This window comes from Amblyomma maculatum, chromosome 1 (genome assembly GCF_055883805.1).
Source record: "Amblyomma maculatum isolate TAMU_Amacu chromosome 1, ASM5588380v1, whole genome shotgun sequence".
Lineage (NCBI taxonomy): Eukaryota > Metazoa > Arthropoda > Arachnida > Ixodida > Ixodidae > Amblyomma > Amblyomma maculatum.
The window spans coordinates 87,478,197-87,490,420 of NC_139344.1; the positions used below are offsets into that span (position 1 = coordinate 87,478,197).

Sequence of the window (12,224 nt, forward strand, 5' to 3'; positions counted from 1 at the left end):
GTTGATGCCATCAGTTGAAGTTTTGCCTGCGCTTTCCTTCCGAATGCTTCGATATCGGAAGGTTGCAGCATCGGTGTGTCGCGGCGAACGCGTCCGCTGTCAGAAGCTTCTGCGTCCGCCGCCGACGTTGACGTCAGGCCTAACCCAGTCAGCACATCACGATTAGATGCAACCGGTGACACATCAGCGATGCTTGCAGTTTCCGCGGAGTTCTTGCTCATGAAGTTGTCAATGAGCGATTTCTTCCTCTTTTTTCCGAACTTGTGCGTCGTTCGGAACTTCGGCACCGACATCGTAGCAAGACGCACCAGCGACGATACTCCGACAAGATGGCGCCCACTGACGCTTGCCACAGGCGTGAAGCAGACGACGAAAAGCGTGTCAGCCAATCGGGTGACAGGTTTTAGTCACGTGCACCGACTAACGAATAGCAGCGCACGTCGAGACTCTCTTTTGGCGCCTTTTTTCTCCACAACCAATAGTCGTAAACGCGCAGCAATGGCGCGAAATTGAAGATGAAAAGCTGCTCTTTCAAACGAGACCAAGATGGTGGGAGTCACTGCCGGGGAATGACAACTGCGCATCGCGGAAAGAGCGTGGTTTTCATGTCAATATCTGCCCCGAGTGTGCGTGGATATTTATTTTTTAATCGTATTACAACCGAAATATTGACTCCAGCGCTCTGAAAATTCATAAACCAGTAGAAAAAGAGGTGGAGATTTCAAAAATTCTAGTTCTGAAAAATCGATTTTTTCGCGATTTTTTTGCTCACAGAAGCCGTCTCCCCCCTTAAAATGGTTGTGGCAGTTGATCTGCAGAGATCAATTCGCTTTTTCCCTGCGTCGATTTCTTGCAAAGAATCTTCTTGGCGCCTTTGCTGGCTGCAGTCAGATCTCGCACAAACCTCGCAATAAGATAACCCGCAAGAAAAAAAACACCTTCCCGCACGTGCGAACGGCACGATTACAAATGGCCGACCCGCGAATGACACATAACACAAAGAAAAAAGGCAGGCCACAGGCGACTAGGCCTGTTGGCTAATGCATATTAAACCACAGCTTTGTTATGGCACTAGGAGGTGGCGCTAGATATGCTGATAATGATAGCTACACCCCACGGACCATACACGCAGAAATGGCGGGTTCTGTTTTACGCAAGAGTTGCGAGCTATGCCGCTGTTAATTTTAGCCCAATTTGTAATGCAGATGGGCCTAGATGTGCAGATGTGCCTAGATTATAGAAGAAAAAATAAAATACAGTCGAAACCCGCGATAACGAAATCTCGAGAATACGAAATTCTCGCCGCAACGAAATATTTCCGGATCCCCGGCAAATGCCCACAGAGGCCAATGCATTTTGTATTTTGGTAACGAGACATTTTCGTACCGCAATCCTACGATAACGAAATCTGCTACAACGCCGGTCGCATATTGTCTCCCATATGATTACCAGTGTCAAAAAAGCGCTCAAGTTGAGTAAACTGCCGCAGCTTGCGTGACTGCAGCGACGCTGTTGGCGCCTGGCAACCTTGCAGCCGGCGCGACTTTAGCCACCTTTAGCCGGCGCTAGCCATCATACCGGCGCAGTGTGTGCCTTCTTTGATCGGTTCCGCAGGGCGGTGCTCACGGAGGCCGCTCCTGAACACGCTCAGAGCATGACCTCGTAGACCACCTGCGCGCATTGGCGCGCTGATCTCTGAGGCTATGTTCAGGCATGGCCGGTCTCGAGGGAGAGCGCGCGAGACCGGCCGTGATTCAGGGGAGGCAGCCTCGCAGCGACACCATCAGGGGGTGACACCAGACTTATCATCGACGCTACACTTTTAGGTCTGTCGAAGTGGTGCATGTGCGTTTGTTGTGTGCGGTGGTGTTTGTGTGTTTATGAGCAGCAGTCGGCACGTTTGCACTTCGAAAGATGCCTCCGCCAGCCAAAAAACGAAGATTTTTGTTGCTGCAAGAAAAGGCTGCCATCATTACTCAAGTAGAAAAAGGCAGGAAAAAGAAAGAATATCGCTGACGAGTACGGATTGCACGCAGTTCTCTGTCCACAATTTTGAAAAGTAAGACAGCCAATCTCGGTGCGCTTGAGAATGGTGCTCGAGCACAGCACAAAACAGTGACGGCTGTGGCGTTCCCATACGTCGACAAGCGGTGTTTGCCTGGTTTTCTGAACAGAGCGCGAACAAAGTGCCTTTGTCTGGGAAAGTGCTGCAACAGAAGGCTCTGGGCTTTGCCTGCATGCTCAGGCATAACCATTCAGAACAAGCGCTGGTTGGCTGAGCCGCTTTAAGTCCCGTCACAGTATTGTGGCTTGCAATGTGAAAGTAGAACTATGATGTTGTTGCAAGGCAAGGCTCTGCAAACCAAGCTAACTGACTTTTAGCAATAAATTTTCTTTTTGCGGGCTGTTTTCTATCTTTTTCTGTCTCCTTTTCGCGGCAACGGAATTCTCGCACAAGCGAATGTTTTTGTCGTCCCCGGCGATTTCGTTATTGCGGGTTTCGATTGTATGTACATTGTTCTGAAATATACGCTATATTGAAATTTACAATTCTAAAATATTTTTAGAGTGAAAACATAGGAAGTCTATTGAGGGTTTTTAAAAATTTGTTAATGTGGTGTTCGTAGTAACGAAAATTGACTATTTGTTTTTCAGTGGTATGCATTGTGCCAATAATGGCTATTAGCAAGTGCTTGTTTTGCTTTCCTGCTTGGAAAAGCTACTGTACCAAAAAGAGGCTTGTTTGTTTAGCATTTCAATGAAATATGAGTATAGGTTAATGCCGAATGGTTTTTGGCTCCAGTGGACAGTTATTTAGAACAGCGCTATTAAATAGACCAGAAATGGTCGGAACAATGCATATTAAATCTGTATAGTAACTAACGAAATGTAATCATAATTTACAGAGTTGAGGGTCGTGCATACTTCGTTAAGTGTGCAAAATTTCTCTCAGCTGCACTTAATGGTTTTGTTTTTGTTGTTAATTGGTAACCATCTTCATCATGAAAACTTGACTAATGTGTTGGCAGTGCCCAGACCTCCATGGGTCACATATTTACTTGGGCTGCGAGCTATTCAGCCTTTAATGCGGTTCCTTTGTTTTGCTTTTTTGTTGATCCTTTTTACAGTGCCAGTCTTGAATAACTGTTCACTGAAGTTAGAAACCGCTCGGCATTTTTCGAGATTAACATTTCGTTTAAATGCTGTAGAAGCAGCACTTCTTTTTTTTGTGTGTGGTAGTAATTAAAAAAAGGATGTAGGTTTAAGGTTGCCGACTCAGTGCATTAATCAGCGGAGGCTGTCATAACATTGATTTAGCCATTTAGCCCTGCACCTTGCCTTGGAACCTGGAATATGATGTAGCGCATGAGTGCAGCGACTTCAGTTTAGAGACTGATTTCAATTTCGTTTATTACGAGGTGGTTTTGTAATTTGAGTATCAAAAAATAAGTTTCTTTTTTTACATTGCCTTAGTACAAAACCATGCAACTCCAAGGTTTTTTTTTTGTTTCTTCACTTTAAGTGACTATTCCATTTAACTGATTTCTGTTCAAAATTCTAAATGTTTAACAGTGTGCAGGTGCTTCCTATTTTAGCAAAAAAAACAAAAAAAAAAAACAAAATTTTGGTAGCATCATGTGTAGTGTGTTCAAATCAAATGCTTGAAATGATGTTTGCTCTGCTCTGATTTTGCTGCAGAATTGATCTACAAGGAAGTCCTCGAGTATGAACAGACCCATAACAGTCTCGGGACTCCTGGTCGCAATGCTTTGCATGGCTCCTCTCAAGGTATGGCCCAGGCAGTCTCTAGCCTGTCTGCGGTGCTTGCCAAGTCGTGATCAGTGCTAGAGTTTTAGAACAAGTCACTCAAAACAGTATGTCACATATGCACATGTTTTCGAACACAAAGTATGCATTGGGTTCAAACCCTAGGTGAACGAAACAAGATGTAGACCGTCTAGAGCTGATAGAATAGTATACAGGAGCATTACATACATGGAAATAGAATCTACTCACTTTGCTGCAAATTTATTTGTGAACTGCACATGGCGTATGCGACGAGGTAGTAGGGGGTGGCAGTGCGGCTTTGTCTCGACTGTAGGGTCTGAGCAATAAAGCTTTTTTTATTTTTATTATACCATCTCAGTTTTGAGCTTTGCAAGTCTGATACAGTCCCCTGCCTGGGTTGCTGCAGTAATAGTGCCATTAGGAGTCGTTTTTTTTTAACTTGATGAGAGTAACCATTACTAAGTTGGTTTTATGTAAAAAGCTTCTGCTTTTGTTTCTTGCCATCTAACTTAAGTATGAATGTTAGGGGTGTCTGTGGGCTTCATTTACTGAAACACTCAACCAATTTGCGCTTGTACCTTGATGAGAGAATTCAGTGCAGATGTTGACATTCCACACATCATGCGTGTGTACCTCAATGTTGGCATGCTTAACACTCATTGGTGCCACAAAGGTTGGATCTGAGGTTTTGAAGACATATTATTGAATATCCTTTGTCGGAACATTCGGAAACCTCACGTGTCTGCAATGAAAAAAAAAAAAAAATGCTTTTGTTTTGAATAAAACCGTGGACACGAAAATTCCATACCTAGGGCTAGGTAGTTGACCACTACTCCTTTCCTCTTGCTCTGTCTCTCTCTCTTTTTTCCCATTTTGCTTACGCAAGCCTGGTGGTAGTGGACACGAAAATTCCTGACCTACAGCTGGGTAGTTGTGTACAACTCCCCCTTTTCTTTTAGCTATTTTGCTTGCACGACCATGGTGGGTGATGTGTCCTCAAAACGGGGTGGCATATGTCTGGCTGTTTCGTAGCAGGGTGGGTCCTCAAAACAGGATGACATATGCCTTTGGCCGTTTCATAGCAGTTGGACATTCAGCTGCACTTTCATCAAATGCAGTGTATTATATGTTGTAAGCAGGGTACAGGTGCCGCTTTTGCAGATGGTGCAATAGAAGTGATAGATGGAGACCAGTCTGTGGACCAGTCATCCAATGGAGGGGCTTCAGCAAACAGCTACCATCGACGACGCTACCAGTCCTAGCTGCACTGGAGGAGTTGGGACAGCTGGGAACACACACACCCGGGAGGCCTCTGGAGGAAGAACTCGTGCACCACCTGTTCTCTTGCTGTCCATCTCTGCAGTTTTCTTCTCCGTAACCACAAGCTCAACATTGCTTGCCTTGATGTTTACGACACAGAGCCATGCGTGAAGCCCCCCATGGCAGGCATGCTTGCTGTTGGGCCGGTGGTTTTATTCAATAAGTTTTGCCTTATACAACTTCCCTTCTCTCACAGAAGTCAAGCGAATGATTTGCTTGACAACCGTCTTTAGGGATTTGACTAGTAGTAAAGGTCGGCACTCAGTCTCCTGATGGCATTGTGCAGTGTAATGTGACACAAGAACTGTCTCACTGTCTCCAGGAAGAAGATATCTGGAAGAAATTTATCCCATGCGAGTTCTGCATGTACTGGCCATGGTCTTCCGGAAGCTCTCGGCTGTCTTTTGTGCAAAGCGGGTTTGCATTGCTTCCATCCTACAGATGCAGCCCCAGGCATTGGCTTTTCATTGGCTTCCTTGTAATAGTGAATGCTGCTCATGTAGAACACGAAACCAGTAGAAGCAAGCAAAAACACGTATGCTGTGTGAAAGGCTCGTAATTGCCAAGAAACAGCTTTTTTTTTGTTATAGCTGCGACATCTTTTTTTATTATTATTACATTGTTTACTGAAGCAATGCATGAGCTTTTATTGTGCTGCTTTACTTCTGTTGCTCTTTTACAAGCTTTTTTTGTTTCTTGTTTTTTTATACATTGAAGACAGGCAAGTAGATGGATGCGTCCAGTTTTATGCAGGGGAAGTGGTCGTGTTTGTTGAACGAGTAATTTACCTTTTTGGAAAGGAGGCAGATGTATTTTAAATATTGTGAAAAAGAGCATTTTTTGACAAAAACAATGGCAATTGTGCTCACTGTGCAAGTACTTGTCTTTATTGTCCTTGTAACTAGAGTCTGCTGTCACAGAGAAGGTTATCAAAAGAGTGGGCAGGCTTGCTGGTGGGCTTCTATACAAGGCAAATAGCTGTACAAACTGCTGAGTTGTTAATTCTCGCTTCTCTGTTACAGCTTGTAGCCAGCCTCTTGCATCGCGAAAACGGTGGGGAAAGCGTTAGTTGACGCAAGGTCTACTTTCCCATGTGGATAGAACTCGGGGAACTGTGCACTCGTCGTACTGTGCTGAAATTTGCATGCCTTTAGCTTTTGTGGCACATTTTGTGATAATTGAAGTGACTTAGTGGTTATACAGGAAGTTTGTGCGCAACGGGAGGAGCAAGACGAATGCAGGCCAATGAGGCTGCTTTTCCCTGTCTGTGAATGCGGAGAACAGGCCTAAGGCACATGGAACCTAGTCATGCTGCATGCCAGATGTCCTAGCAGGAGTCTACTTTTTTTTTTCTAGGATCTGCAACTGCATATGTGTGCACCATGTGTCTGGTTTTTAGCTGCCTCTACTGACTTTGTTCTTTCTTTTGCTGTCGTTTGTCTGTTTTCTGTTCATTTCGGCTTCTCATGTGCAAAGGGTTCATTTCTGTGCTTTTTGTCAATCTTGTTGTTATTCACAAGACTGTCCCCAAGTGCTTGTGGCAATGCAGAGGCATTTTTTATGAGTGTGCAAAAACTTTTGTGATGTGTGATCTCGGAGGCGACTATTTTTTCTTTCTTTTTAAATTGTCATTTTGTTTGGCTATTCAGAATTATTTGTAACTGATTCAGAGCGCTGAGCCTGGGAAAGTGTGTTGTATTATGATTGAGGGTTGCAATTTTGGTGAGGCACCAACACAGTGGCTGTGCCCTGGGCCCATGTCCTGTGCAAGATGCAGACACGTTCCCTGGGATCCATTTGTGTAGAGGCCAGGTGACCTGGCTCGGCTGCTGCTGGTCAAAGTTGGCCTCTTGAGGAGTGCGTGCGTGTGTATGTTTGTTTCATATGTAGTTGAGTGATGAAGCAAGGTTGATAGCTGTGGAATCAGGTCACTGACAGGATTGCCAACTAGCTGCAGGGTCTGGGGCACACCTCACAGGTGACGCAGTCTTTCTGTTCATCCTGCTCGTATGACCGGGTAGGATTAGCCGCCATGTCTGTACATATATATACGCAATAGTCTTACTTCCTCTAGAGTCCCACTAATACACTCTGTACCGATGGACAAGCCCCTTTTTTAGGTTTTGAAGGACAGGTGGTGAAAAGTGTTTTTGCCTTTTTGAGACAACGTTGTATAAAGAACTGAAAAAAAGAAAAAAACACTGTACATTTTAATTTTTACTGTGACGCCCATTGGTGAGAGAGTTCTTTTTGTGCGTGCATGTGTGTGCATGTGTTTCCTCTGGGGAAATACTTCCCTTGCGTTGGCCTTCACTGGAGCAGCCTTCGCAAGCTGCGCTTGCACCATAGGCGTCGTGTTATTGTTTTCCTCGTTTTTGCGCATTTTATGTTGGTTTTTACTTTTGTTCAACAGAAACCAAGGGAAAATAAATTAGAAAAACTCACTGAAGCTTTGTTGTTGTGTGCTTCTGTCTCCCAGGCATGAAGACCAATGGCATGTTTGATAATGCAAAAATGAGCTTTCAGTGCTTACTCTTTCAAGAGTGTAGAGTCTGGCTTGTTGGTGAATAGTAAATATTGCAGAAAACCTCGTAGAGGCTGGGCAAAAAAATGACTACACACAGTGTGTCGTCTGGCAAGTTTCTTTTGTCCTTTGTATATTCTGCTCAGTGCGGGATGGCGTGTGTGAATGTGCCTGCTGCTCATTGTGTGCCTAAGTCCTATAATTTGAGGCAGTCGCACTGTGGTAGTGCACTGCTGTGACAACTTTATCTGGTAGAATGTTCCCAGGGTTCATGCATGGCTGCTGCCAGCTGTCTACTTTGGAGGTACAGGAGAAGAGTTCATCAAGGTAAACTAAATGTGCTGCTGCAGGCCTTGTATTATCTTTCAAACATGACAATTTCGCTGTGTGACTGTGGCAAGTTCTCTGCACCTTTCAATGCAGTGGACTTCAATACTGCAATTGCTGTAGTATTTTCTCATAAGGCTCTATGGAAAAAAACAACTTTTAAACCAGTTCATGTACTACGGCTTTCTCAGTTCTTTGTTGTCACTCTAATGGCGTGCAAAGGTGTAGGGAATACAAATTTTTATGCTGTTTGAAGCTTATAGGACTCTTCCGGGAGATGCAAACAACTTTCACAAAGCAGCATATGCTGTTGAAGCGTAGATGATGTTTTGTTGTATCGTCTTGGCAGGCAAGAAACAATGATGTCCCTGCGTCATAGTTACCGGTTAGGAAACTTAACATCGAAATTCGGCCAGAACCAGAGGCTAATTTCTGAAATTCAGCAGACAATCTATCTTTTAGCAAAGAACAGCTATTAGCAGCTCTACAGTAGATTTTCACCGCTTGGCACAATTATCTAGATGCAGTTGTGGGAATGCTGTGCCAGCCTGTGCCATGCACAAGCCTGACTTGGGTTCCTTCACCTGATGTGTTAATGAGGATGGGATCCAGGATCCAATGCCACCATGTTTCGCTTTCTAAGCCTTTGCCGCCTACTGTTGGTACACAGTGCGCATGACATGCTTCGGCAGCACTGCTACACGGCCATACGACAAGGTGAATACATATTGCAGAGGAAAAATTGCCTTTAAGCAGTTCAAGCAGCGTTACACATAGGTCCTGCTAGGTTCATCGGGCTTTTGCACAGCACTGCTTTGTGTCCCATAGTTCAGTAAGACCAAGAGAAAGGTTTTTGGTGCCCTCCATATTCATAATTAGGTTGCAGGAATTTCAATTGCGTTGTCAGTGTCCAAGCTTTCAGTTTGTACAGTAGGACCACTTCAAACATGCAGAAAAAGAAAGTGGGTTTATAGAAATGGGGATTCTAATTGGAGCCAAATGCGCACGCGCCATCTCAAGTATGTACCGTGTTGCCGAACGCATTTTGCACTTCATGAGTAAGCAGCCAAATGTGTGGGAAGCACATAGCAGCGCCGAACTCGTCAGCGAGGGAAATGGGACCATGCATGCGCTACAAAATCTTCACCATGAGATATGCGGCCATGCTGGACTTCAAAAAGTGTTCTGTGAAACGGCAACATTGTCGCAACATATAGAGTGTCGCCAGAAAGTTTGTCTGAGAGGGGAGGGGCACTACTGGGCTTGATAGTAATAATACATTCTATGTATTCCTTTTCTATTCTTTTTTTTTTTTCCTTTTTTGTAGTTGTCCCTCTTAAAAAGCAATTGAAGAAGCATTTCCCGTTGCCGTTTACTTTTTCTTAATTGCATGAAAAAAAAGCAAGATGTGTGCAATCGAATGCTGTTGTGAGCCGAATGTATTTTGAGACAAAAAACAAACTTTCTATACATTAGATACTTGCAACGGACTAAATGTAGGGAATAATTGCTTTGCCTAATGCATTAGTGTGCGTGAACTCTACGTTTGTCAGTGTTGGTCATGGATGTATACTAGGCCGCTCACTGCTTTGTTGTAGAAAACATTTACTGCATGCCTTCTGTCGTCTCTTTTACTTTAGTTTTTTTTTTTATGTCTGTTATGTCAAGCTTATCCAGCAGTGGGCACAAATACAAGGTAAACCTGAAAGTTTCATATCAGGTGTGCACACACCCTTGTCACAGTTTTTTTTTGTTTGTTTTTACATTTACTGCTGGAGGCATTGAACTGTCCATTGCACCTTTCTGAAACAGAATATATTCCAAAGGGCTGAAAGGTATGTTGTGTGCTGCTGACCTCCAGAGAGTGCTTGAGCCGACGCTCGTCACATCGCTTGCCATACAAACCCTGTAGAATGTGGCAAGGCCTTAGTATGCCAGTGACCCGCTCGATGGTGTCGCTCTCTGACTGGTTTCATGCTACGCAACTTCAAGTCGCAGAACTCCTAAGCCTATCTGCGGCGCCGCAGGACGTGATGTTTCGGCATTCTTTCTGGCTGGAAGATGCAAGACCGCATAGTCGCAGGTGTAAGAATTTCCGCGCATGCAGTTTTCTGACACTTCAAGGAATGAAAGTGAGGCCTACCCGCGGTTTTCTCCGTCATGCGCTTGGAGCTTGGGCGCAAGACGATTTCGTGACCTGTTATTTCGCGAGACCGCAAACAAAAGTACCCTCCACCGCCGCTTCCGTTTCTGTCGAACTTGTGTTTTCGGCTGCAAAACCAGCATTGCAGATTACCGTAACCGTATGTCATGCGCTTGGAGCTTGGGCGCAAGACGATTTCGTGACCTGTTATTTCGCGAGACCGCAAACAAAAGTACCCTCCACCGCCGCTTCCGTTTCTGTCGAACTTTTGTTTTCGGCTGCAAAACCAGCATTGCAGATTACCGTAACCGTATAAGCTCCTCATTGAAGCTCCACCGCGGTGACCCAGTGGTTAAGTCACTCGACTGCCGAGCCCAAGGTCGCGTTACCAAATCCCGACCGCATTTCGATAGTGGTGACAAGCAAGGTGTCCGTGTATTGTGCGGTGTCGGTGCACGTTCAATATTCCCACCTGGGCGGGATTTCCAGAGTCCTTTACTACATCTAAGCTTGAGTCGTTTTGGGACATTAAACCCTACATACCAAACCAACCATCTTCCTTACTGAAATAATTGTACGTATTCATGCCTGAAGGGAGTACAAGGAAGCTCAGTAGCACGAAATTGCCTAAAGGCGAGAAAGTCTTATTTTCCGTCAAATTTTGTGCGTAGCAATATGTCGCGTATAACACCGGTGTGAACATTTGGTGTCGCTCGGCGCTTGTCGCGGTTAGAGATCTGGGACTAGTTGGGCTACCTTCGCGACTCGCCAGTGTGAACGCGCCTTTACTGTGGAGTTACGAGATCGCGGCTGCAGGACCACCTAGCAGCAATAAGGTTCGATCCATTAATCCACATTTTTGTAGCGAAAGCTTAGCATAGCTAGAAGCTAAGACACACTGGGCAAGGTTTGCACATTTCACCGCTGCCTCCATAAGGCCGCTATTGCGCATGCGCCGTTGCTATGGCTACTGTACCATGGCAACCGGTTCAGCCGGAGCCGAGTGCGACGGCCGCCCGATAGCTGGCTCCTCAGACGTGCGGTGCGTGACGTGACGAGCCGCTACTGCGCATGCGCCGTAGCCATGGCAACCGGCTGCGCAGTTCCACAGGTGCTCCACTCGCTACAGAGAGGAGTAGGAGGGTAGCGGCATCCTAGCAGATGCGCGCGCCGGCGGAGAGAGCAGAAGGGTAGTTTCTGCACTGGGCATGCTCGCGCCGCCGCGGAGAGCTGACCGAGTGGAGCAGGAAAGCTTCTGTCGTCCTGGCATGCGCAGGGCTTGAAAGTGGATTCCGCCTACAACGGAGTAATTTCGACTACCTGGAGATCTTAAACGTGCACTGAAATCGCACAGCACATGGATGCCTCGCGATTTCGCCTCCATCGAAACGCAGCTTCCGGTGGTCGGCTTCGTAGCCGGGTACTGTGGTTCTGCATCCGCTTTCGCCCCACATTCGGTTCAGCAGCGTTGAACCCCTCTAATTTTATGCGCTAAAATGCTAGAATGAAGAGCACTCGCCACTTAGTAAGCCCGCCGTGGTAGCTCAGTGGTTGGGGCGCTCGACTGCTGAACCCAAGGACGCGGGATCGAATTCCGGCCGCGATGGCATCTTTTCTTATGGGGGCGTAAAGAAAGCGACCGTGTCCTGTGCGAAGATCAGTGCTCGTTAAAAAACCACAGGTGATGGAAATTTCCGGAGCCCTCTATTACGGCGTTTCATAGCCCGAGTCGCTTTGGGGCGGTAAACTTCATAAAGCAAATCAAACTAATCCTAGGAAGAGAAGCTGGGTGGGCGTTCGATGCGATTCATCTAGCTTGTCGCGACTAGAGTTACTATATAGGCAAACCTATGGTATATAGTTACTCTAGTCGCGACTGCAAAGCGCGACTTAATCCCTTGATGTCTGCTACTGCAAAGCATGGTAGGAATGCGCAGAAAAACACGAGCCATTATTCTAACTGCAGAAGGCTTCATCGCTGCAGCCGTGATATTCTGCTTCAAAACGGGGGTGAGGGGGGGCATCGTGGCGAAAAGCAGTTTGCAGTGTGAGCTGCATTCAGCGTTTAAAGAGATACGGTCCGCCCTCCGGTCGAAAATATTTTCTTCCCCGGTGCTTCTG

The 12,224-nt window shown here is 45.9% G+C and overlaps 1 protein-coding gene across 4 annotated transcripts in view; it reads left to right on the forward strand.

Moving 5' to 3' along the window:
- Positions 1-7,558, forward strand: part of bsk (mitogen-activated protein kinase dJNK) — a 64,971-nt gene extending 57,413 nt beyond the window's left edge. For 3 of the 4 annotated variants that reach the window (XM_084588522.1, XM_084588520.1, XM_084588521.1), the window contains exons 11-12: positions 3,700-3,789; positions 4,936-7,558. In XM_084588522.1, the coding sequence (XP_084444648.1) occupies positions 3,700-3,789; positions 4,936-5,051 (206 nt within the window). In that variant the 3' untranslated portion in view covers positions 5,052-7,558. The remainder of the gene's footprint in view (positions 1-3,699; positions 3,790-4,935) is intronic. The other variant, XM_084588524.1, reaches the window with a different exon arrangement.
- The last annotated feature ends 4,666 nt before the right edge of the window (positions 7,559-12,224 follow it).